Source organism: Triturus cristatus, chromosome 1_2 (genome assembly GCF_964204655.1).
Source record: "Triturus cristatus chromosome 1_2, aTriCri1.1, whole genome shotgun sequence".
Lineage (NCBI taxonomy): Eukaryota > Metazoa > Chordata > Amphibia > Caudata > Salamandridae > Triturus > Triturus cristatus.
In genome coordinates, this window is record NC_140580.1 from 62,225,003 (window position 1) to 62,251,643 (window position 26,641).

Here is a 26,641-nt window from a genome sequence, read left to right on the forward strand (position 1 = left end):
TGTTCTTGAGTCTGGGAAGGGATCATTAATTATATTACAGGTTTTTCCCAGATCGCATCAAATTCCTCGGGTCTGTAACAGATGTCTCAACTTTGGAACCATGACTGAACTCCTCTATAAAAGGTTCTTTAACACTACATCAAGATCCTCAGCGTTGTGTTCTTCCACTCTAAAACTGTTCTCATAAAGTAACTTTGCTGACCTTTTGTAAGCAACAGCATCTTGGAAAATCACCTGAACTATAGGGGTGGCATAATTTGTGTAATTCGGTGCCGCAAAGCACGCGGGAATGCCTAAAAATTCCACGAGATTACGTGGAATTACTCAAAAAGAGTAATTCAGCGTTTAGCAGTATTTTCTTAGTCGAAAAATGCCCCCTCACGGTTAAAATGGATGCAAGGATGTATTATGTCCCAAGAAATGGCAATAAGTACAAGAGAAAAGGAATAGCGGGCTCACTGCAGGTGGGATTTTCCCCCAACATACTCTCAGCATTTCGAACTAGTTTCATAGAGCAATCCACCCTTGCGTCTAAAATGGACTCCAGGATGCATTTTTGCACAAAGAAAATAACGATAAATGAAACGGAACATAAACAGCAGACTAGATATGTAAATGCGTTCAGTAAAGCAAGTACCCGATCACGGGCGGCGCGATTCTGGCTCGACTGACTGACAGCGCTAGGAAAGCAGCAGAGGAGGCAACCACGGTCAGGTGCAGTCCGAGAATAATGAGGTACTTGGTGGGACTTGGGGAACCCCAGCAGTAAGACAGCACAGCCCTTCATAGAAAGCTGAGATGTGCATGGAACATCAAAAACAGAATTCAAACCCTCTGGGGAGGAAGCAGGGAAGTAATCAACCATAAAGCCAGATGAAAGACGAAGCTGAGGGCTAAGAAAATAAAACAGATTTATAGCAGGGTTACAGGAGAGGGCCAGAAAGGGGCGGAAGCCCGTAACTGCCTGATGGGGTTCACTTACCGCATTGTAACTGTAGGTTTCTATATGTGCCCACCTATCTAAGAACTCTTTCAGCTGCACTTGGAAATGTTGCTTTGGAGTGACCCGTCTCCTTTGCTTTCCCACAGGGGCGCGGGGCCAGCCTGGAGAGGACTCGCAGGCGGTGGCGGAGCAGTTCCAGACCGAGCTCTCGGTGCCCGTCGGAGGGGACGTCGTCTTCCAGTGCAGCATCAAGAAGGGCGTCATGGTGGACTTCTGGATGTCCTGGTACAAGGATGACCCCGAGGCCGGCATGCTGTGGATCTTCCGTGAGGTGGATTTCTATGGCCACGGCTTCGAGGGCAGGTTCCGGGGCAAGACCGACGCAGTCCACAACCGCTGCACGCTGGAGATTCTCCGAGCCGAAAAGGCGGACGCGGGGCTCTATTACTGCGCTCTGCAGGATGTCGAATCTACATACACCAAAGCATTGAGTTTCGGCCAGGGGACGCGCCTCACAGTTCTACCCGGTAAGTACGGCCCGCTGCTTGTGCACTGCTAATTGGAGGCAGGGCCGGCTTTAGCCCTGGTGGTGTCCGGTGCGATTTGGGTGACCAGCTGGCATGGGTGCAAATTCAGGATGGTGGGTGCAACCATTCAGGACAAAGGGTCAAAATTCAGGACAAAAATTCAGGATAGAAGGTCAAAATTTAGGAAAAAACCTTTGGGACAAAAAGTAGGTTTTACAGACACACCAGAGGAGGTCGGGCAATATTTTATGAGTAAGTAAATTTGACAAACAAGATAAGTACAAATCAAAAAAAGTTTATATTAGGTTGAGATGATTGTACACTTCGCGGTTTTTAAGTAGGCGCGCAAATGAGTAACTGTGCAGGTCGTTTTATGGTATTTCATATGATCATAATCTATTTATATATCATTATTTTATCTCTAGTCTTTAAATTCATATTTCATTTTCTTTTCATATTTCCGTATTCCCATTTATGTATTTTTGTGTTCCTTTTTTCGTGCCCTTCCTTTATTGTTAAATCTTTCTTATCTTTCCAGCTTTTTCATTATTTGCATTCTATTCTTCCTTCGTTTTCTCATTTTATTTGTGTCATACTTCTTTTTGATTTACCATTTTAATAATCTATATTTCTGTCGCCGATTTTGCCTACTTTGGCACCCTTCGGCCTCCTTCCCAGGGCTGCATCACGGAGAATATTCTTGTTTTGTTCTTAGGTTCTTCTCCTGTCTTGTGCTGACCTGCGAGCCACAGATCAAAGTTAGGAAGGGCCATGAAACGCTTTTATCTGACCCTGTCACACCCCCACTTAGCAGGTGCTTCAATACGGCCCGGCCCATTGTCATTCATTATGTGATATTCATCCGCAGTCAGAATGACAATGTGCCTGTCCACAGCCTGTGCCAGGTGCGGAAGGGGCTGCTGCAGCCTCTAGAGTTGGAAAGAGAAGTGCGAGCTGGCTGCGATTGTGGCAGGGGAACAGAACAGCCTGCTGCAGTCTCAAAATTATGGACAAAAGGCATCCGTAAAAGGAGTGATGTTGGACGATTGACAAGACAGCAAAATAACGGACAGTCCGTGAAATGTACGGACGGTTGGGCACCCTAGGTGCAATAATCTTTTTTATCCCTCCCCCATCCCTCCTCCCCCTCCTCCTCCTTAGATTCCTGCAAAAGAGCCCCTCATCTCTCCATAGCCCCTCTCTCGCATATATTTGTTTTGTTTTAGAGCGCTGGTAAAGGCTGACTTTACTAATCCACTCCACTGTCCTCTTTTAATTCTGATCTGTTCTTTGCAGCAGGCATATTAACCCTCTGCGCTACTTTATGGTGAGTCAAAACTGCCACTAGACAAAACTCCAATCTCTCTCTAGCAGGAACATTAAGCACAATAGTTATCTTCACATTTTTATTGCTGCCTGAAATGTGGACCCACAAGGAATTCTGCATCAGCTGCTTTTAAATAGTAAGTTATTGCTAAACACAGTGCCCCCACCCGAGGTCAGCGCCCAGTGCGGCAACACCTGTTGCACTGCCCTAAAGCCGGCCCTGATTGGAGGTCAGAAAACGTCACGTGCAGTGTAGGATGCTCCCCAGGCACTCATGGGGTGACTGGAGGAAATATACACATAAATACACACACCATATTGACAAGAGGCTACCTCTGCAGACCGCTGTTTGTGCCTCAGGCCCCCATCCTATGTCCTGTGGCTGCCGGCACTCTTTTCGTGTGCAGTGATAGTGTAGCAGTTGAGAAGTGCATTCACCTAAGTGTGAGGTCGCAGGCAAGCTGCAAGAAGAAGGCAGGGATCACTTCCTGTGCTGAGGATAACACATGAGATAGACTAGGAGTCAAAATAGTGGTGGGCGAACAACTGAAAGCTCAAGCCTGAAGCCTGGCTCTGGCTCAGCTGGAGGTCATGTTGGGACCTCGAGCCCACAACAAGCCGAGCTTTCATGTGGCTTCTTTCTGCCTCTCTCCCTCTGCCCGGGGTTTGGAGTTACTGTCAGAGCTGCAGACTGTGGAGCAGGGCAACCAGGTTCAAATCTAGACATTGACTGCGATTCTGAGCAAATAACTTAATCTGTCCCCTGCCTATAAGCAATGCATGTGACCTTGTGTGATGTAAGTGGTGATCATGTAATGTGTTTGGTGTTTGGTTCATAATGGGAGCACACAAGGCTTTCGATGTTTAAAGCTAAAGTGTGGCGTGCCACCATTGCCACAAAAGTCAATGCAGTGTTGTGAAGGGGTGTAGGGCATGCCGGAGAAAAAAACAATTGATGATTTTCTGCTGGGCGGTAACCAAGCACACATAGGCAGGACAGATGGATATTGACCAACCAGAGTAAAGGAATATAGAAAGGCAGGCCAACTGATCAATCAGAAGCACTGTGTGTTAAATGCCCATATCCTGAAGGCAGCAAATCTGGAAGAGACAGAGCCTGACTACGTCCTGCCTGATCTCCCTGTCTTACAGACTCTGAACCTGTACCAGCCCTCTCTGGCTTACATCCACCTGAGTCTGCCCCGCGCTCCCTGTGTTATATCCACTTGACTCTGTCCCAACCCTCCCCACTTTATATCCACCTGATTTTACGTGCCATCCCCGTGTTTCGGTGTCTGACTATGCCCGATCACCCTAATGGTGACAGACAGGCCCAAGCCCGACCAGTCTTACAGCCCCTGACTCTGTCACAGCCCTTCCTATTTTACATCCATTTGACTCTACCCCAGCCCTCCCTTTCATTCAGCACCTGACTCTTTCTCCATCATTCCTGTGTTTCAGTGCATGATTGGCAATTTTTTTCTTGTGGGGACAGATAACCCTAATCCGGCTTTATCTGGTCTCTGTGGTGAATTAGGACTGCCAAACTGGAGAGCCACAGTGAGCTCAGATCACAGTATGAATTAGCGTGCTGATTAACTTTAAGAATCGTGAGCTTCGTGAAATGAATGTATTCAAATTCTGGTTCTCCCACTTTGGATCCCCAATTCGCTACATAGCTTAACCGACTCGACAAGTGAAACACGTGTCAGCTGACAAAGGAAAGCTGCCCCATTCTTCCTTACCCCGTCTTTCATAAGGAATACAACACTTCCTGAAAGTGAATTGAAAGTAAAATCCTCCTCATAACTTTTTGGAATATCATTTCATCAAATTGGAAGTTTAAACTGATGCAAACTGCTTAATACCCCACACTTTTAAAGTATTTGGGCAGAACGGATATTGGGAAGGCCTGGCCCACGCAGGGGGCTTCATGGGCCGAACTTTAACCAGGCCGAAGTCTCTGATACAAGGGAAGGTGCCCAGGTTCCAACCCCGTCTCTGTGACACAATAAGTACAAAGTTCTACAAGTTAGGGGCCGATTCTGATCTGGGTCGGAAAGCTCTCCGACCGAGCCAGATCCGGAGTGTTTTCCGACCGAGCCGGAGTCCTGCAGTCCGACCGAGCGAGTACGATGCGGCCGCATGCTGCCGGACTCGGTTCGGTCGGAACTCTATAGAAGTCAATGGGAGCCGGTCGTACGACGCGTACATGGGCTCCCATTGACTGAATTGGTACGTCTCGCACAAGGGCGCCCCTACATTGGGTATGCGTCGGTGCCATCCGCACCGTACATGCCTGTGTTGGGGAGCTCCCCCTGTGTCCGAGTCATAAGGCTGCGGGTGACAGGGGGTCCGGCGCAGACCCCCTAAGGCATCTTCCCAGCCTTTTTGCGCGCTGGACACTTCGGCTCGCACTGGCTGTCCGACGCGTGCATCGTACTGGCTCAGTCGTAAATTGCATCCATTGCACGGCACGGTCCACTTACGGACGAGACGTATGGAGCGGTTCGGACCCGGAAACGACTCGGTCGGTGAATTTCACGTTGCTCGTATCGTACTTGCTCGCTCGTACAGCTATACGAGTCGGACGGAAAACACGCGTACAGCTCGTACTTTCTCTGCCGGGTCGCGTTCGGTGCCCTTCCGAGCGAGATCGGAATCGGCCCCTTAGTGTTAGAGATGGGCGAGCCAACAAATTAAAAGAGAGAGCTGAGCCAGAGCCGAGCCAAGGGTCTGGCTCGGCTTTAAGAGTCTGTGCACGAGCCGAGCCCTGAAAATGTTTGCCTGTAAATCATCCAACAAACGCCATGCAAAACTATGATGAAGTCGCTTAAATAAAAGTGTATTTCTGTAAGATGCGGTAGCGTTTCACCTTCGTACATCAGTTTAAATCACACTTATGAGGGGTATTTATTAAAAGCAATAGTTGTTAAACATGAACTTAGGAACATTTTCCTGTTTTAACTCATTGTGTAATGCGTTGCCATTCATTCTCGTCGCAGGACTTTAAACAGTGGGTGAAGGCTCAGCTCCTTTTGGGCTCGAGGATCCAAGAGGACCTCGAGCTGAGCCAGAGCCAAGCATGTGGCTCGAGCTTTTAGTTGCTCGCCCACCTCTCGTTCGTTTGCACATAGTGTTTTCAAAGCCATTTTGGTCAAATGATAGTCCACACAGAAGAAGAATTTCAACCTCTTGAAGCTTTCAGTTCCAAAACGATATACTTTTTTAATTGTTCATGAAATTCTACATCCACAGCGGGTGTTTCATCCCCGCTGGGACTTTGTCAAGGTAATTTATGTATTACTTCTTATACGTAAACTGAGATCGGGTAATCTCTGTCGATTATTTCATCCATGTAGTCTTTATTAAGATAACGGATGGCAGTAGTGTGACCTTATCAGGATGAATGAAAATATAGAGATAAATATATATCCATTATTTCATGATGGCCATGTTACAGTCCATACTATACTATATCCATTATTGCATGATGGCCATGTTACAGTCCATACTATAATATATCCATTATTGCATGATAGCCATGTTGCAGTCCATATTACAATAGTCCCACTTCGAGCGTTACTAGACTTTCCCAGATAAGGTGTTCAAACCTGGCTACATCAAAGATCTACACAGGAACAAGGATGAAAGAGCGACAAGAAGTCCACCAAGGAAGGGGCAGTGGCTCAGGGCTGGCCAGTGACTTTCAAAGGAGCCAGTCAGAGACCCCCGGAACCAGCAATCCAAGGGCCAGCACTCGCCCAACAGTTTGTGAGATGCAGCGAGCAAGAGTTAGGGCAGGACCCACTTGTATATCCTAAGCCGGGTCAGATACTGCGATTGGTGCACAAGGTCCACCTTGAACCATATCTACATCACATTTGACGTCTGGCAAGGCTCGAAAGCTAGGCAGACCAGCAAATCACAGCAGCAGGAATAGCAGAGGAATAGAGGGGTGCCTGGGAGGCGGGGAGGTGGAGTCCTATATCTCAGCAACTAAGATCTGGGAAGCGGCACTGTAGCCGAAGCAGTCATTGCAAACCAAGCAGGGACCAGATGACAAGACAGGAGCTTGACAGTTTCTTGGCCCACAGCTCTGCCTTCTTTACTTGCTATGAGCTGGGGTTGACATTCACCTGGCGATGCTCAGGCAAATGGATGGATCAGTGCTAGTTCTTCGCTAATGCAGACTTCTAGGTGGTAGCCCCTGAATAAGGCCGGGCCTTAACAGCCCACGCTGGTGAAAAGGCACTCCAGGCCTAATGACTGAGGTCTCTGACTCTCAGCCTGAAGGATAAGAGTGCAAAGTTTAGCTCTCCTGCTTTCTGCTGTAGTGTATTGAAGGTCGCTTCAATGACAAGAGGTTTCAAAGATCTCTGACAATAGTCAATATGTTCACAATCACTGTCAATGCCTAAAATGAAACATAGGTAAGACATCAGTCCGAGCCACATGCACCAGGTTAGGGACTAACCTTGGTCTGACAAAAGAAAGAAGAAGGATTAAGATTAATATGTTGTAAGATTGAGGGTGGCACTGATGACCCTGGCTGGAGGACTCTAGCCCTACGTAATGCTTAATTCTTCCAGTATTCAGTTTTTACGGATTTTTACAGATAAATACAGACAAAAAATAGTATGTTTCCTTTCTGCATTTATTTTTAAAGGCAGAAAATTGTGCATCTTTTTAGTGACTCTCCGTGCTGTTGTATATGACTTCCAGGCCAACACCTGCGCAAATTCACATCATGGTGAGTTTAAAATCTGTTTGAGATTTGCTTAAATCAATGCATATTTTACTGTATATTTGTTATATAATGCTAAAATTTCCATATAGGTGTACCTTCTTATTTTATTTGGCTATTTAATGTGTTTAAACACGACAGGCATCAAAGTAGAATTCCACATTTATTGGTTAAATAAATGCAGAAATATAAAAGTTTCGACTTAATTTATCAACAAATACAACAAAATAAATATGGATAAATATAAACGAAAACGTTAAAATAATAAATTCCATAAAACCGGAAGCCCTAATAATTGTATTGTAGTGTATTGTAATTGCATTTATATAGCGCTTACTACTCCTGACGAGGCGTTGAAGCGCTTTTATTGCAGAGTAGCACGCTACTCCGGAACCCATAAAGGATTACTGTTGAATTAGTATAGTGAAATATGAAAGTAATTTGAGTGGTGGATATGTTAGTCAGTTATTTGGATTGAGAAGGATAGCGGAGGGATAGAAGAGGGAAAAAGGTTCGCATTTATATAGCGCTTGTTACCCCTGGTGGGGTGTTCAAGCGCTTTTTTGGCGAGTAGCACGCTACCCCGGAACCCATAAAGGATTAATGATGAATTAGTATAGTGAAATATGAAAGTCATTTGAGTGGTGCATATTAGTCAGTTATTTGGATTAAGAAGGATAGCGAAGGGATAGAAGAGGGAAAAAGGTTAATAATAGTGCAATCTGACACTAAGATGCTCTAGTTATACCTAGCAGGGTAGCAAGGAAGCCATTTGCAGGAGGCACAGTACCCTGAGCACACAATCTGATGTATGCTTTGGTTTAAGCTTACCTTGGTGATTGCAGGACAAAGGGAAGAAAACTATGGCCTTACCTGTGAGGAATGCTAAGCCCTGGCCTGGAAAGAATGGGCAGTCCCAAGAGCATGGCAGTGGGTGAGCAATATTGGGAGGAGGTCACCACAGTAGTAGCGGCCGCGATTTCCAGGGAGGTCCCCGGCACTGTGGGCCACTGTATGTTGAATTGGTTCCCCCACACAGCTAAAACGAAGGTCACCGGCAGATTCCAGGACCTAGCCTTTATACTAGCGGAACGCGAAATAACGGGAAATTGAAAAGACCCCACGGGCCCCCAGATAGCTGGATGTCGGAGGGAATTTGAGAAGTGGGCAAGATACGAAGAAGAAATACTACTCAGAGAAGGTAGGAGGGGTATACGGTCCATGGGGGTGGCACAGGCCTGGGAGCTGCTGGTGGCCTCCTTGAAGGACCTAGAACTGGACATAGTGCTGGCACTGACCCAGCCGACCACCACGAGTGCTTAGACCACCCCCACAAACCAGACGGTGCGCGAGAGATAGATATCCCCGGGCTGCTTTAAAGAGACACATTGATAGCGCCTCAACAAAGGCCCACGGATACGCTGCCCTCGTCATATTTCCTAAGAACAAAGGTATAGACTCATGTAAGGGGGGGGGGGCGTTTTGAATTTTAAAGTACATGCAGTTGTTATCAAAAAGAAAAGCATTGCGGAATATGTTGTATGACTAAGGCCTCTGAGGCCGTAGGAACAATAATACCTGTACGTGAATTTTGTGTCAATGCTTCATTAAAAAATGTGTTTTAAAAAAAAGGCAGAAATGGCGCTTGCAGGCTTCGCATTATTACTTTGAATTGTGTAATGCACCCGTGTCTAACTCTGCCACAGCCATCTATGATGCTCCAGACACTTCACAAATTTCTCTGTATTTCAGAGGTGCTAGCCAAGGTTTCCGGTTGCCCATGGGCTACTGACCCTCTGCTGACTTTGGCCATCGTCAGGGCCACACCTTTGTGTTTAGAGGCCGCTGCTACAATATACTCATCAAGTCTCTTCTCATTTCTCGCTGAAGCCCTCCCTACCATCAATTACCTCAGTGTTCAATCCTGACGTCACTGCCAGGTCTGCTTTAAGAAGACAAACTAATAGCTAACGGAAATGTTTCTGTCTCGAGGACAGGCGCAGACCGGATACGGAAACATATTCAGCCTGACAAACACCTGTTCGACGGCGACAGCAGCTAAAACCGCTTGAAATGAATTCTTGCAAGCATTGCAGGATCGAGGGGTTGCTAAATAGAGCAATCGCTGTGCAATTGCGAGTCGTAAAGCAGCACTATTTATGTCATTCGCAGTACTTCCTCTCACTGCAGCCTCCCTCCTGGGGCAATGGGCCACCCCCTTCAGCCATTCGCTCTCTGACACTGTGAATGATGCTATTTTAACTCATCATATGTGCACCTCTCTAAAAAGAGTGCCAGGCCTAGCGGGCCGATCTCTTCTTTCATTTCCTTCTTTTACGCGCTATTTTTTGCCTATTTTTGTTTCACTCATTTTCCTTCATAAACATACACGTGCTGCTTTATAGCATTTCTACTTTTTAAACTTTTAATATCGATTTCATGTGTTTGCAAAAAAAAAATAGGCTAGCATTTACAGGCTTAACAACTCCTGACCCATTGGTTTTACGACGCTTGCCATACTGTTAGCACATACATTTTATTTGAAGTGTCTTATTTATTCACAGTTGTTTTCGGTGCGAACTATGAGCAGTGTTGTCAAACTTAAAAAATAAATACATTGAATATGCAAGGCAGCACACGTGAATTGATAAAACAATGAATTGGAAAGCATTTAGGCCCCCAGTACCAGTGCCCGATCTGAGATAATTATTGCATCCAATAAAATCGGACAGCAGGTGTTCAGAATTCATCGGATGGAATAGTTATCGCCTATGCCAATATTTGCCCATTAAACAGGGCATAACAAGCGGATTTCGGAGCTTACCTACCAAAATCAGCATGACCTGGTGTTTCCCGGGTCTTTTTTCCACTCTTTAAACACCAGCAGGTGTGACCTGCTGATATTCAAAAGGAGATGCGAACTATATCCCAACTAGTGATTCACAGGTGCAATAAAGATTGCATGACTTTTCATTTCAAACCCTGCACAAGCTGGTGTGTGCGAAGTGTTCACAATTTTCCGGGCCACTCCTCAGAGGGCCTTACAGAGGCAAAGAAAAGTCTGAATTCTAATCTCAGATGCCTCCCTTGACTGCATGGTGTGCTCCAGGGCCAATCCCTTCCTCCCTCTCTGCCCGGGTTCCTTGGCCTATTTTAGCACTCAATATTCATGCGACACACCAGCACTTAGCTCTGAAACACTGGTATGTTTTACATGTCGGTTGTGGTAGAAGCAGGGCCAGGGCTGTCAGATGCGTTTGTGGGGCCCGAGCAGGTCAATACGGGTTTGTAGACGCCAACCCAGGGGTTCATTTCGAAGAAAGAAAAACGTAAAGAGAAAAGGAAGCATGTATCACCACTTTGTGGCAAGCCAGCATTAGCTGCCTCATCATGAATAAGGCCAGACAGACCTGCTTTAAAAAAAATTGTTTATATAAATTAATTTTGTTTCAAGAGCGCAGGCCCTTCAAACATTGGGGCGCAGGGTGAAATCCCTAGCCTACTACTCAAGTGGTGGCACTGAGCGGCGCACTGTAGATATCATTGCTGTTATTTTACAGGAATTGGCTAAATTGTGCAAATATTGTTCCGAAGCAGCACGTCTGTGTGTCTGTCCTGACGGAGCAGAGCACGGACACCATTGTACTAGTGCAGTCACGTTTTGCACATGCCTTTACGCAAACGGAGAAGCGCAAAAGCAGTTCCAATTATTTGAGCTGTCTCATCAACGCATACTACATTGGCACCGACAGACCGATGTAGCCAACAGGTTTGGCTTTAATGTGTCGAGCCAAACCTAAGAATGACATGTGCATCAAATAGTGTGTGCAAAAATAACAATGTCACTGACTACTCTACAACCTGATTTCGCGCCAATCGATCAGTGTAAATGACGTTTTTGCAGTGTTGACTCTGCGCAAATTTCAGGCATGCGAAGGTCATGGGGCACAAAGTTTAATTCCGCGCGGATACTGGAAGCTGTCCTCGAGGAGCAGGACCCATCTCTACGTGCTGCCCAGTACGGTTACTGCCCTGTTCTTTCTGTAAGAGCTGCAAGGAGAGGTTTCCGGGAAAACGGCTAGAAGATAGGATTCATGTCTGCATACACCTATTCACTGTTATGCAGTGGTTAATTTGTAAAATAAAAAGTGCCGGGGCTCTCCTCCTGATGAGAGCCCTGGCACTGATTATTCTGGAGAGGACTTGGCCTAATGGCTTCAGCTGCTGATTTCGAAGCTGGGGAACAGGGTTCGAGTCTCGGCGTGGCTGTGATTCTGTGGAAAATCACCTGCCTTCCAAAAGAGTGTGTCCTTAACTGATGCTATAAGCACCGGTGCTGAGGATTAGGTGCTGGTGCTGAGCACCTGAAAGCACCTGCTCAAATTAAGCACTGCTGTTATGATTAAAAAGCAAGATCAGGGCTGGACTGGCCGCATGGGGCATCAGCGTTTCCCCGGGAGGTTGAAAGGGTGGGGCCCAGTTTTGTTACTGGGGACGGTTTTGCAGCAACATCGGCCGGAGTAACACAATAAATAAACAAGCATAATCCACTCACGTTCGTTTCCAGCCTCCCAGGCCAGCCATGCTTCACCCTTGCCCCTGCCCCAGCTCCCAAACGCCCCTTGTAGTGGTTTTGCTCGCTCAATACATGAGGCTGGTCTACCAAAATTGCCAGGGCCACTTTGGGTTCCCATTCTGGCCCTGATCACCATGAAATCTAGTCAGTAACATGATTTCCTCAGGTCAGTAACATGACTTCTGCAGTGTTAACATAAAGCGGATACCAGGAGCCCGATTAAACATAGGGCACACTCTCCCTGTTTGTGTCATGGCGCACATTAAAACAGGCGTGCCGGGCACAAACAGGGAAAGTGCTCCCTATTACATTGAAGCGCTGCCCTGGGGGCAGCGACCTCAAATATAAAACAGAGCGGCTTTCAAGCAGCTTCTCCGTGTTTCACTGTGCAGGCAGCAACCTGACTGCACTTTTAAGAGCGGAAAGAGATCCCCTTGCAGGCATAATGCTGCTGTATTGTGGAAAGGGCCCTGGGGTCATAACAGGCATATGGCCTCATGCAAATGAGGGATGCCTTTGCCTCTGAGCCTGCGCCGTATTATGGCCGCAGGTGTAGAGGCAAATAAGCTTTTAGGAGGCACACTGACAGTCTGCCACCTAAAAGGTGGTAAACAGCCCTCTGGATTGGGGAAAGGGGGTCCTATGAACCCCCCAGACATCCCCTTGAAGGCTCACGCAGTCACTCAGTTCAACCGCCTGCAAGAGGATCTCTAATCCCCCTTAAAAGTGCAGGAAAGTTGCTGCCTGCATTGTGAAACACGGAGTGGCTGGTTCAAAACCGCTCCATATTTCACTTGAATACGCTAGCCCCAGGGCAGCACAACTTTGCGGCTGCCCTGGGGGCAGCACATTCAATCTAACACAGTGCACTCATCTTGTTTGAGAAGGTGCACCCGGCGCAAATAAAGAGAGAGTGCCGTATTCTGTAATATGGCCCCTGGTGTAGTGTCCTGCAAGACAGATTATGCAGCAGCCCCTCCTCAGGGGCCTTGCTAACACACACCCCTCACCCATTCACCACAGGTGTCACCAGTCAGGTTACTCTGCCAATAAAAGAGGCCGGGCGGACATGCCCTGGGCCAGTTTAGTAACCACGTATGCAGTGTTTGAGTGATCGTTTACTTTAGTATATGGGCCTAGAGCTCACAACTCAACACCTGGAATTGGCAACTCACAGCTGCCCCTGTAAGAATTCTACCCAGACAAACCGGCTGCAGACGCAATGCATGCCTAGGTCCCTAACATCAAAGCACCCATGAGCAGGTTTTTGTAAAACCTAAAATTATTGTGTGGAGATGTTGCACAAGGGACATGGAAGCTCAGTTTCAAGAGAGTCATAAGACTATTAGTGGAGACAAGTAGGTGTAAAAACACTTCTTTTTTGAGTCTAAGTGAAGTAGCATGAAGGTGCTCCAGTACCTACTTATAATGAATAACGACAAAGTACCACCCCTCCGAGAGCAGTTTAAAGAAAATTGACATTTGAAGGAATGTCTTTCAAACTATTGTGTATATATTATTTGTATTAGTATAGTGCATACCAGTAACTTCATTGCTTCTAGGCACTTTCTCTGAATTTTACGTTTTGAGGGATATCCCTAAACTCAACCTAAAGACAAAAACAGCAGGCTTCCACATCTGGCTCATGTCCAGAAAAAGGTTCCGATAAGGGAATGCTGTGCATTATTATCATGGAATAACAAGGTTAGCTCAGCCTATTAGATCAAAAATCAGGACTTTGCATGCATTCTAGGCTCATTGAATAGGAAAAGCCAGGCATGAAGCAGACAGGGACACCAGGCCGTTTTTTTTTAACATGTTGGGTTATAGCATGGGGATGGGTGCTAATAGCCTTATTGCCCACAGCTGTTAAATGTTCGGGCATTAACAGTCATTAATTCCCTACTGCACAGGGTTGTTAACCATTAGTCAGAGCTGAATAAACGTTGATAAGCCTAATGCATTTTCATTTGATCTAAGTGCTAAACTTCTATCTTTCTCTAAGAATCTTAAATGTATCTCACCGATATTATACGCATGGTGTTGCTGTTGAGTTCTGTCAGTACAGATGAGTTTGGAATATTTTCTGTATACCCACCTGAAAGGACCAGGATACGTTTGCGTGTTCTGATCGTGTTTTCTGTTACTGCTTGGTGATTCTTTTGATAGTTGGCATTCTTGGCCTCTCAATTGGGAGGAAGGGATGGCTTTGGTAGCTGGTGCTTCCTCTGTATTAGGCTCATTGTCCTGTGCCTTCACCCCTTTCAAGGATAACCTTATCAATACCTAAAATTGAGTCTGCCTTGTGGACCGCTTTCACTATGGTATGAAACACTTAGAAGTTGCAGTGGATCAACGTAGCAACCTTTCTATTTCTTTTTGTGCACTGTGTCCTCCATCACATGCATGTTGTCTCTCTAACTTGTCGGCAAGAGCCTCTCTGAAGCTTGCCTATAACAGGACAAGACCTCTAAAGCTGATCAATATGTTGGGGTGCAATCTAAAGGAGCTTTGCAGCCTGAGTGTTGATCCTATACTTTGCTCTGCTGTTCTCAGTCCTAGGTTTGTCCCCACCTTATTTTCTCTCTGAAGCATCTGTCTGCTTCTGCCAGTTCCATCTTTATGTTTCAGTTCACATGCCTGTCTTAATATTTTACTTGTCCGTGTTCTCTTTATTGGAATTTAATGATTTCACATGCATTACAAAATATAGTGAGCCTTTGAAGGTATTAACATTGATGAGTGGTTTGAGCATCAGCAGCAGACATTTGTTTATAACTGACAAGACTCAGACTTGGATTGTAGAAGAGAGAACTCGGGCTTTCACCCTTCCTAAGTTAAGAAAACGCCATTCATTCATTTTTGTAAAAAAAAAAACTGTTTGTTCAGTAGGGTCATATAGTGCTATGCCAGACACTTCAAGCCACTCTGTGTTACTGGAGTCATGCAAGAATACCTAAGACCAGAGTTGAGTTAGCAGTACAGAGTCACTGTCAGGTCACTGAGTCACTGAGTGAGGGCTCGGCATGAAAGGAAGTAGCAGTGTGCTAACCTAAAGGCACACTTCACGCTTCACGCTGTCTTAGGAGAAAGGCAGGCTGGCCAGCAGTCAAGCAGTTGCCACACACATTGCAGAGGTAAGATTATTTTTTTCTGTTTGTAAAAGTTCTTTATTAAGTTGATGCATGGGTTACTGAAGGTTCTGTGGTTTCAAAAGAGACAGGTAACTACTTGGTGGACATTCCCATCTGGGAGACAATCTGACCATCTCTTCAATACGGTGGTAATTGGCATGCCCTACCACGCCTGCTCGTCACCTGTATACAGCGTTCTCAAAGCACATCAAAGCAGATTGGATAGCCATATCACATTTATGTGCATTCAAGATTCTGTCACTCACCTTCAGTGGTCTCTCTGGCCAAGCACTCCTCCATATTTGAGATAGAAACCTGATCCTAAATAGGTTTGATTATCTCTCCACCCCGGCCATTCCTACCTCTTGTAGTGACCGTTAGCGCACTTTGAGGCTTCTAAACTCTGAAACAATATCCAGACCTGCTTCGACCACTTGCAAGAAAGCCCAGATACCTAAAGCGGCTTCAATGCTACGCTAGTGGCAGGTTGCGCTACCGTAGAAATACTGCCCCCAGCCATACATTATACGGATATTGCAAGACAGCATGGAGTTCCATGATTATACAGAGGAACAAAGCAAAAGGCCAAGTTCATTTATAGGGTCATAGAACTCCGAGGTGACCTGCAATATCCTTATATTTATGGCAGAGGGTTCTTTATTCCTTATAATACACCATAACCCTTCCCATAAACACTTAAATCCTTGGTGTGCTGTTCTTTCAAATGAAAGGGAATGTTTGTAAACTTGAAGAATAAAATTAGAGTCTCTATCGGAAAATCAAACACACCAAAAAGTAGTTAGATAAGTTTTACAAAAAGAGATTAGAATCAGGTTGCAAGTCTGTTTAAAATAAAACACCGTAGCTCTGAATTTATAGAAACATGCAGAGAGACTCTATCTTGCCTACAAATACCTAAGGCAGAGAAAAAAATAACAAGCTGCCATAATATCTCCTTTCTGCTTCTCAGTGTTCATCTAGAAAAACAGAGCAGAAGAATGAAAAACCATGTTTCCTTTTAGGTTTTTAAAGTTTAGCTTTAATTATGCGCTGTGACCTGCTTTTCCCCCCAGCTTCTGACTCTGGCAGCAGGCATTCTGTAGTTAGATCTCAACTGTAATAAAGTTACTACAATTGAGTGCCTATGTAATTTCTTTATTACAGGCGACTAGGAACAGCACAAGTCTACTATAATAAGGACATTTGAGACTGGCTTTTATTCAGGGATGGCAGGCTCCCATGCATTTTAAAATTAACAAGGCTCTATTCTTCCACCGACGACCCTCTGTGGAAAGGTAAATTTATGATTGCCCCGATCCTCGCGAGATGCCTGGACCTTGGCTGCAAGTTGCCATTGTCTGTTCATTAGTACTGTTTCTGTCTCCCCTTTCACCTGCATCTACATTCTCCACATTGTGATTGTCAAATTTCTAGCAGTTTCAATTCATGCCCTCCTTTTCATCCGCAAGAGCAAAACATTCTACACCTAGTTTCCAAAGTGCATGAGTATTCAGAACCCCACTATTTTGTTTTATTCTTAAGTGTTTACATATGTATTAAGAATTCCACTTTGGTTTATTCATTTCTTTGTGTTCACGAGTACTGATAATTCTGCTTAGCTTATATTTCTGTGTGTTTACAAGTGTGACCTAAACCACACCTTTGTGTTATATTTCCATATGTTTCTGATACAAAAGTTCCATCCTTATTTATGTGAGTATTTGAAACTGCACTGTTGTGTGTGCTTTATGTCTATGTTTACTTCTGCAATCAGGACTCTGCGTTTTTGCATTCCTGTTTGATTCAGTGTGTATCTCACCTCTACAAGATTTTTTTTGCATTTTTATATGTTGGCAATTTCACAATTACTTTGAAATAGTAGAAAGGCATTCTGAACTTTGCTATTTTGTTGTATTTTGTATGTTTACACATATATTTAGAATACAACTACTGCTTCTGAACTCTGTCATAGCTTCTTGTATATCTGTAAGCTAACATAAGTATTCTAAGCTCTGGAACAGTTTTGCAATAGCTTTTTTTATTTTTGTATCTTTAAATGTGTGCTTTGAACTCCAACATTATTTGCTTCATTTCAGTTTTTTATATTTGTGATCTGAAAGCTATTTGTATATTTGCATTTCTGTATGCGGATACGTGTGTTATCAATTCTGAAACTTTTTTCTCATGATTTAGTAGGTATATATGAGTATTGTAAACTGTACTATTTTTTATACCTGTTTCTTAGCACCATAATTTTTTTTTTAATAGCTTTTTATTTTCAAGTCTATTCTATGCTCTGTTTACAATACTGTACGTTTGCAGTGCCTCAAAGCACTTTTTTTGCATTCCTGTATGTTAGTACATATATTCAGAAATCTGTTACTGTGTCTGTATTTGTGTATGGGATCATTCTGAACTCTGCTTTAGCTCGTTGTATTTCTGTATGCTAGTGTGTATTCTGAGTTATAATATGTTTTTCAAATAGTTGTAGTACTTGTGTATTTTTACATTTGTCTTTTGAACTTTGCTTTCATTTGCTGGCTTTCTAAAAACTTGGGCATGTTTACACAAGTGTTCTGATCTTTTCTATTGATTTTTATATTTCTATTAGTTGACATGTACCGATTGACCTCTGCCACTTTTGTGCCCTTCTCTGGGCTAACATTTGTATGTAGAACTTTTAATTATTTATTTTCTGTATGTTTACATGTGCATTCTGAAATGTTTAATTAGTGTTGGATTTCTGAATATATATCTTGAAGTACTTTGAAGTGACAGACATGCAATGTAAAACAAGTGCTACTGCAGCAGGTCTTGTTTAGGTTTCATGAATCGGTCTAAAAAAATCTGAATGAAGTTGGGGGTAAACAAAATTACTGTGGGAGGATCTTCTAACAATTCCCTCGAAACAGTGGAAGTATCTCTCCTTAAACGTTTTAAAATAATTCAGTTCAGCAAATTCAACCTGAAACACATAGATTGTGTCAGTTGGGAGCAATGTGCGTAGCTAAAAGTGTAAGGTTGTAAAACAATAGTAGCTTTTTTCATAATCAGCTTTCAGTAATGTCTATAATTGCAGCCTTACAATAAGTATAAGAGCCTGTGTGTATCATTGAACAGTGATGAGGAATGTGAAGCCATTTTAGTAGAGGGAAATATCACTGTGTTAGGCGGCACAGACTCCACACTTATCTTTGGACCTGGAACTGCTCTCTCAGTAGAGCCAAGTAAGTTTAGGGTAGCTTTCTGATTACAAAGAGCAAGCATTGAACATTTAAATGTCTTTTACAAAACCAAACTATTGCAGAAGTTTCTATACTTCATATTTTCGGGTAGAAATAGTTTCATGCTTTCTTATTGAATATAATAGAAACATATTTTTAAGTGAATACAGATATATCTTAATTTTAAAACAAAAGACTTTTAATTTAAGATGTACTTTCTGGATAATAATTAAAATAAATGAAAGCACTATTGTTGAAAAATGTGTGGAAACTCTATAATTGGTGAATATTTAGATAACTGATTAGTTTGCGAAGTTTGAACTGTTTAGATCCTTTGCCCTGTCTTCTAGTACTCAAGCTTCATATTCTTAAATATGTTAAAAGTCACACCTTGGCAACAGACTAAAAATTGAATTCCACAAGAAAAATCCAGCTCTTCTTTCATTTTGTGTTCCGTAAAATATTTTGGCATGAGTAGTGCAATTGTATTGTATTTTATCGCATATTTTGGTAACAAATATATGTTAATACAGTCATCTATGCCACCTATATTGTAGGTACATCCTAACCTACCCATCATGTTTTCTTGAATATCTCAATTCATTTGCATTACCTTCTAACTGAGGTAAGATATGGTCATGGTTTTTACTGATCGCTTTTCAGTTTCTAATTGATCTTTTTAAGAAGTGAACAGGGAGAAAGAAAACGAAATATGTTAAAAATAAATACACATAAGCATTCTACACGTTCACAACAGCATATGTATTGAAATGGATAATATGAAATTGAAAATGACTCAGAAAACTAAATGAAAATAATAATTTAAACAATATTCTTAGAAGTCATGATTAAGGACTGAAGCAACAGTACAATAATCAAGAGAATGAGCAGAATACGGGTATCATAGCTAGTGTAGCAGAATGTCAGAGTATTTGAATATCTATGTACATTAATAGCTCCTGCAGAGATCGTAACAGAGGTGTCCAATAATAAGATCAAATCGTGGGTTTTTGTTAACTGTACTTGTTTAGTCTGAATCTATAAGTAGGTGTGATTATTTAGAAAAAGGTTAACTATATGGGCAAGGCAACTCTAATGTTGAAGGGGGTTTAATATAGAGGTCTATCATACTTGAGGCAGAGCAGTAGTTACTCAAGCTCAGTCTCGGCATACATTCACAAGAGACGTTAAAGCATAAATTACCCTTTAATAATACCTGGGATTGTTGTAACTGCACTTCACAGGATTTCACATTTTACACACATACTGTATTCACAATTTTCTTAATTGACTAGCAGACTAGTCAATCTGGATATTCTGCCCAATGATTCCTCAGTGGCACTTAAAATATGAAATGACTTTTAATCACAGTCTCCCTCCATGTGAAGGATAAACACTTCATTAAAAGACAACAAAATAACATTTTAATGAATGATGGATTAGACAATTTATAAACATTAATTCTGGAGAGAGGGAAGATCCAAACACTCTTTCTTCAGACCCCATCTTTATGCAATCTGTTCACACATTTTGCATACAATTTCTGATATGTGTTTCATTAATTCTTTCTTATTTTGGTATTTGATTTTATAATACCAGTGAGTGTTTGCATCTTCTTTTTCCACTTGTTTTCTGATCTTCTTCTTATTGTTAATCTTCACGTTGGTTTGCATCCTTGATCTAGTAAGAATTTCACTTTTCATGGTAATTTTTAAATGCATGTAGTTTGTAGTTTTAGAGCACCATGTGTGCCATTTGGTTTCTACCCAGCAGTAGGTTGTAAGGCAAAAGTGTGACTGAGGCAGGAGTGAAGCATGAGGGTGGTGATTTACAGTCCCTTCTATTTGGGCCAGAGCAAATGACCATCATTCTTAAGTTACAGCCCCTGTTGACAACATTCAAAAGTAAGCTTAAAAGTCCAGTCTTCAGGCCCACCCTCACATGCATTTATTCCTTCTCTGTCATAATTTACAGTTTCTATGCATCTAATTCTTGTGCGTCTCTTTATCAAAGTCGACAACATCCATCCACAAAAATACCACATCTAGTATAACACCTGCCCCTACATCATCACGTTAAATATATATTTGCTATTCTTAACCCCACAATGTAATTGCCTTCTAATGTAGTGGTTAAGCCACTGTTACCCAAACTGTGGGTCAATTTTTGGTGGGTCGCAAAAGTCCAAGCAATACTTAGAGATGCCTTTATTTATTTATCTTGTCACGTTTGCTACGCTTCAAAGACAGAAGTTCAATCCCAGGCTTTGTCCTTCGACAAATTACTGCTTATTTTTTTAACATAGGATTGGTTTATACAAGCTCCTCTCACTTTGTAGTCAGAGGAAGAAAATTAAAGTGCATTATGTAACATTCTTTCTGAGGTACAGTGAGTGGAAAGGAAAGACTGTAGTATGTTATTTTTCGCAACACACAACAAAATGTAAATGCTTGTAAATGAACTGTTCACATTCAGCAGCTAAGAAAGCACAAATTAGGCACATTGTTTTGTAATTCTGAAGTGTGATGGAAACAGAGAATTTATTAGGATCAAAACAAAGCAAGACACTTTACTTGATGCACAAATTATAAATATTCACTGAAACCCTATTTCCACACACTATCATTTCAGTGCAAAAAGTTTTAGCAGTATTGTCTGAGCAAATTTAGAGTCCATTTCAATAGAAAATGTGCTACCTGAAATTGATAGTGTGCTACCTCACGATGCTTTAGTTACATTAAAAATCACCCGCTTCATGTCCATTAAAACTAGGTGGGTTGTAAAACCTTGTTGTTTTAAAAATTGAGTTGTGGTTCTTAAAAGTCTGCTAAGCACTGGGTGAAGTCAATGTAGTGAATTTGACATCTTTGTTGTCCCCTATATCACTTGGCACAGTGATGATAAGCTCATTTAACAACTATGGCACCCCTGATTCACAGAGGCTTGCATTCATGCTTCAAATGCCTGCAGGTTTCAATTGTTAATTAAGTGAGCAGTCCTTGATCACAGGTTCCTCATTGGCACATAATGGAGTGTCAGCTTTGTTAGGTACATTGATGTGTATACCAATAGGCTTTCTGCACATTGCCAAGGTCTTTAAAATTCATCCTTGCATCCACCTGGAACCCATTAATAGATTAATGAGCTGCCTATGTAGTCATTAATTGAGCAGCACATTCTATTTGTGCGGTTTTGTAGTCTCTGTGTTGTGTTGATGCTTTCTTGGGTAGCTCCTTGTTAATTATGTTTTAATAGTAAAGTTGTTGCATAACCAGGTCTTGTCAACTTTTTCAGTTGCTTCAATGAGTGAGAAGATATTCTATGTAGACACAATGGGAAATTTACATATTTTACCACAGAGCTGATATACAGATTCAATGGGAGCTCAAATTCAACAAGAACTACACACAGGAGCGTAAAGGCGAAAAGAACTACATACAGGTTCCTTTCTGTGATTTCTCTACCATCACTGGGTGCCACTCTTGGGATGATCCTGTAGTTCTAGACCTTATCCTGGCTTGTATGTCACTGAGACATAGGGTCTTGCATACATTCTGTTTCCCCTTCAGTGAAAGTGCAGACAGGTCATTTAAGGCAAAGGGAAAGGTTCGTACTGGCTTAAGGGTGCTGTTATATATGCAAAGCTCTGATACCTTTGAAAAACCGAGCTGTCACCTTTCAGATTTAGGTAGCTGTCCAATTGATTCAAACAGAAATAGAGAGGTGTAATGGAGAGTGTAGTCTTGAGATGTTTATTAGGTCCACACATCCCATATGGCCCATTTCCAAACTCCTGTTGCTGAATAGGTATTCCTGGCACTGCTCATAGGGATAGACGGGAAACAACCTTTACAACGCAGTCATTACAACGCACTACCTTTACAACACAGTCATTACAAAGCAACATCCTTTACATCGCATGCCATTACAACGCAGCCATTACATCACATTATACTACAATGCATGTCACTACAACGCATGTCACTACAACGCATGCCATTACAACGTATTATAAGGTAAGTAATGGGAAATAGTAATTTTTACCCCTACACTATCAAACACTTACCCTACTGTTGCACTCACTGGAATGGGAATTGTAATTTATACCCCTACACTATGCAACACTTACCCTACTGTTGCACTCACTGGAGTAGGAATAGTAATTTTTACACCTACACTATCCAACACTTACCCTACTGTTGCACTCATTGGAATGGGAATAGTAATTTTTACCCCTACACTATACAAAACTTACCCTAGTGTGGCCCTAAAAGTAATATGCGTTGTAATGGTATGCGTTGTAATGGTATGCGGTGTAATAAAATGCATTGTAAATGTAGTTTCTAAAAATGGGTTGTGATGGCATGCGTTGTAAAAACATGCATTGTAAAGGATGTTGCGATGTAAAAACTGCGTTGTAAAGGCATGCGTTGTAAATGTTTGTGTTGTAATGTCATACATTTGGATAGACAGGACTGAAGGGGGCCCGCCTGTTCAGGGTTTAAGGTGTGCTAGTTCTAGGTAGGCTTTGATCAATGTACATTACGAGCCCAATGCCATACTATGAAGAACAAGCTGTTGTGGGAAAGCATACTTTCTTGGGAGGAAGACATGGGATCAGGGTCGGCTCCTGCTCGGGAGCAGAAAAAGACAAATAGCCTCACCATTTCTAGAAAAAATAACGCAGTGATATAGCTGTAATATTTTCCAGGTTCGTGCATGATGTGCTGCTGCAGTCCAGGTTTTTTTACTTGAATTCTGGGACTTATAGTGAGGTTTTATATTGGAATAAACAAGACTAAAAGTTCAAAAACTCAAGGAAAAACCTGGACAGGATCAGCACATCACTCATGGCCCTGGGAAACTTGGCAGGTTGCACTCAAACCCAGATGAGAGAGAATGACCCGAGATTTGAAGTTTCTCACTATGCCCTACAGGCTTCTCTCTCCTATCATATATATCACAAGCTGTGTCCAACCAGCAGTCACCCCACAGACAGGTCAGAGGGCAGTGGGAACTGTCAGATAGGGGTGGAGGTACACTTTGGGTGACCCCCCAACCTCTGCATCCCAGAATAACAGAATACAGAACTATTTTACAGAATCACAGAACGTGTAGAACACCCACCTGTGAACCAATGACTCAAGTCCACTTTAGAGGAAAGATACCAGGTCAGACAGAAGACACAATATGAGCACAGGGCGGACCAGTTCCCAAGGAATTTTTGACACAACAAGCCACGCAGCTCCCAGAATTGTAGCACAAATATAGAACTTGAGATTCTTCTGTGGTTTAATAAAATACAATGGGCTCATTAAAGTAGAGCAGGCTTCAAGAAGCACAGAAGAAACACATATCGGCCATATGTTACTAATAAACAGTCATTCAAATGCAATGAATGATATATAGAGCAATGAACTATATTCCAGTCTTCTACTCTGGAAGGTGCCTTTGTAGAAGGTAGTTATGCAAGCCATGTTAATAAGGGTTCATTTCTTTGTGTTTGTTTTCTTTTGCAAAGGGCACCAAGTAAATTTGCAGCCCTCTGTCTTCGTGCTGAGGTCGGATGAGGCAGCCGCCTGCCTGGTGAAGGACTTCTACCCTAAACAAGCCCAGATTGTCATGAATTCCACCAGCGGCAGAAGCACTGGGCTTGAGCCTGCAGCCCCCATCATGACCAGCAGTGGCAAGTACAGCGCTGTTTACGTAGATGAATTCCCAGTCACAGAGTACGTACGGTGTACCGTGCGTCATGAGGGGGCCGTGGTGGTGGATCAAGAAGCCATGGCAACACCAGAAGGTAGAGTACTTTATTCTGTCTGTAGCCTCCACCTTCAAAATAGCCTTAATACCAGAATGAATAGTATTGTGTTATATCTATTGGCAAATAAACACTGAAGCCAATACAATTTCCTTCATATAGTTCCTGCTCAACACATATAGTACAGCTAACAACGCCCTGACAGGGCCGGACTGGGAACAGAAACCGGCCCTGGCAAACTGCTCGGCCAGCCGATTTTGTTACAGGGGGCCGATATTGCCGGCTCCCAGTAACAAAAACGGCTCCCAGGGGGCCCATAACCAGCCCCCAGCCTCGCGGCCCACCGGGGAAACCCCCGGTGCCCGCTATGGCCAGTCCGGCCCTGGACCCTGATCACCAGTAGGCTGGACTGTGGGAAGGCACTCTACGTCAGCATATCAGCACATCTCACCAAGAGATTCCAAGTTATCCAAAACGCAGAAGCCAGGCTCTTGCTCAAACCCCCATCCCACAAACACATCTCAAAGACTTTCACTGGCTCCCAGTCCACAAGTGCAGGCTCCCCACACATACATTCAAAAACTTGCACAATCAAGGTCCTGCATACCTCAACAGCCGTATCAGTTTCCACACCCCTACCCGAATTCTCTGCTCTTCCAGCCTCTTGCTCGCTCACATCCCCTGCTGTCAAAGAGCCAGTGAGTACACACTCTCGTACCTGACTCCAAAGCCTGGAACAACCTTCCCCCGCACCTCACAGCTGCCAGCCCAGTCGGTGATTTCTGCAAAAAGCTGAAAACCTAGCTCTTATTATATAGGCCCCAGCTAGGATATCACAACGTCCTTCTTCAGGTTCCAGGATTCCCTCCTGAATGATATTCACACTGTACATCGAAGCATAACGTAACATAACATAACATTCATGACTTCACAAATTTGCTATAATTACTACTGTGATATAAGAGTGTTATTATGTAACTGCTATGACACAGGCGACTTTTCTGTCTCATCATGGCCACACAAATTGGACAGGCTTATAGGGCGATCTGGAAGAGCCAGAAGGGTTGATCTAACAGGTCAGTGGGGAGGCCTGTTTTTTGGCTGTTTGAGTCCCGTTTAATGGTCTGGTGGTTCAGCTTTTACTGTTGATTTCCTGGATAATTCCACAAACATTGCCTGCACTAAACACAAATTCAAGAGGACTCCTATATCTTGCAAAACGCCTATATTGCATGCCTTTATAAGTTCAATACTGCCCTGATTTGTAAATGTGGACAACGTTTTTAGCTGTCTGATTTGCTAATGTAGGCCACTTTTGTTTTAGTACCCAGGCCTATTTTGTGTCCCAGTCCAACTCTGCCGGCCATCATCCACCTTCAGTAGAGGCCTGGGCTCAAGCTCACCTTTGTTTTACGAGAAGAAATACTTTTCACATAGAGGTAGTGCAAACCTTTTGAAAAGTATGTGAACATTTGTAGAATTGATTTCCCAATTAATGTAAGAAGAAACAGTGAACTCCAGTCAGAAAACCTGTATATCTACAGACGAAACAGCAAACTACACATTGCTATTTCTGAAATAGTCCCACAAGTAACAGGTGTAATTGCATAAAACTGCATGGGCCACATTAAAAAATCCTTGCACTGGTGCAAAGTCACCAGAAGTAAAGTAACCCATCACTAAGGGGTCCATTACGATGTCGGGCGGACACCATAATGGCACACAGGACCGTCCGCCAGAGTTGCGGCGGTCCCGCTGTGGCAATTAGGATGCGACCGCCACCCTGGCGGTCGCATCTGCACATATTACATTGTGGCGGGCGGTGCTGTAAGCAGGACCCGCCACAATGCAATATAAGCATGCTGTGCTTTGGCATGCACAACGTGACAGGCACCTCGTGGTGCCTGCCACCTTGTGTATGCCAAAGGTACCCCCCAGTGCAACCACTCACCCACCTACTACCCCTCGGGGGCCCGCAACGTGCCCCCAATGGCCATCTTCGCATGCCTTTCCATGGTGGAGTCTCCGCCATGAAAAGGCACACATCATAATATGGATGGCGGTGCCTGCAAGGCGCCGCCACCATATTGTGTCCCTTTTCCGCCTGGCGGACGGTCTTTCCGTCCGCTGCAGTGCTCCTTGCCATACTAATATGGTGGGGGGTGATCCGGTGACATTTGGCGGGCGGATCGCCACCGCCGGGCCGGCAGTGGCGATCCGCCCGTGATAGTAATAGGCATCTAAGTGTTGATTTGTTATTTAAGTTGCTTAAAAGTAACACAAAGGAACATTTTGCACTGATTGGCATTACTCTGAATCAAGGGGGCATCAATGGGTGATGGGTGGTGCATGGATTGTTTCCATGCTACCATCAAGACATGTGAAGACTTTGCTTTGCCTCAC

At 43.5% G+C, this 26,641-nt stretch overlaps 1 long non-coding RNA gene and 1 gene segment (V, D, J or C); one reads left to right on the forward strand and one right to left on the reverse strand.

Moving 5' to 3' along the window:
* The window catches only part of LOC146866788 (uncharacterized), a 252,048-nt gene extending 250,698 nt beyond the window's left edge, over window positions 1–1,350 (reverse strand). Inside the window, exon 1 of the long non-coding RNA XR_014960590.1 lies at window positions 983–1,350. This is a non-coding gene — a long non-coding RNA (uncharacterized LOC146866788). The remainder of the gene's footprint in view (window positions 1–982) is intronic.
* LOC146866789 (T cell receptor delta constant-like) overlaps window positions 637–26,641 on the forward strand; it is a 52,194-nt gene continuing 26,189 nt past the window's right edge. Inside the window, 3 exon segments of the C gene segment in view lie at window positions 637–735; window positions 1,090–1,470; window positions 23,999–24,277. Of these exon segments, the coding sequence occupies window positions 1,206–1,470; window positions 23,999–24,277 (544 nt within the window).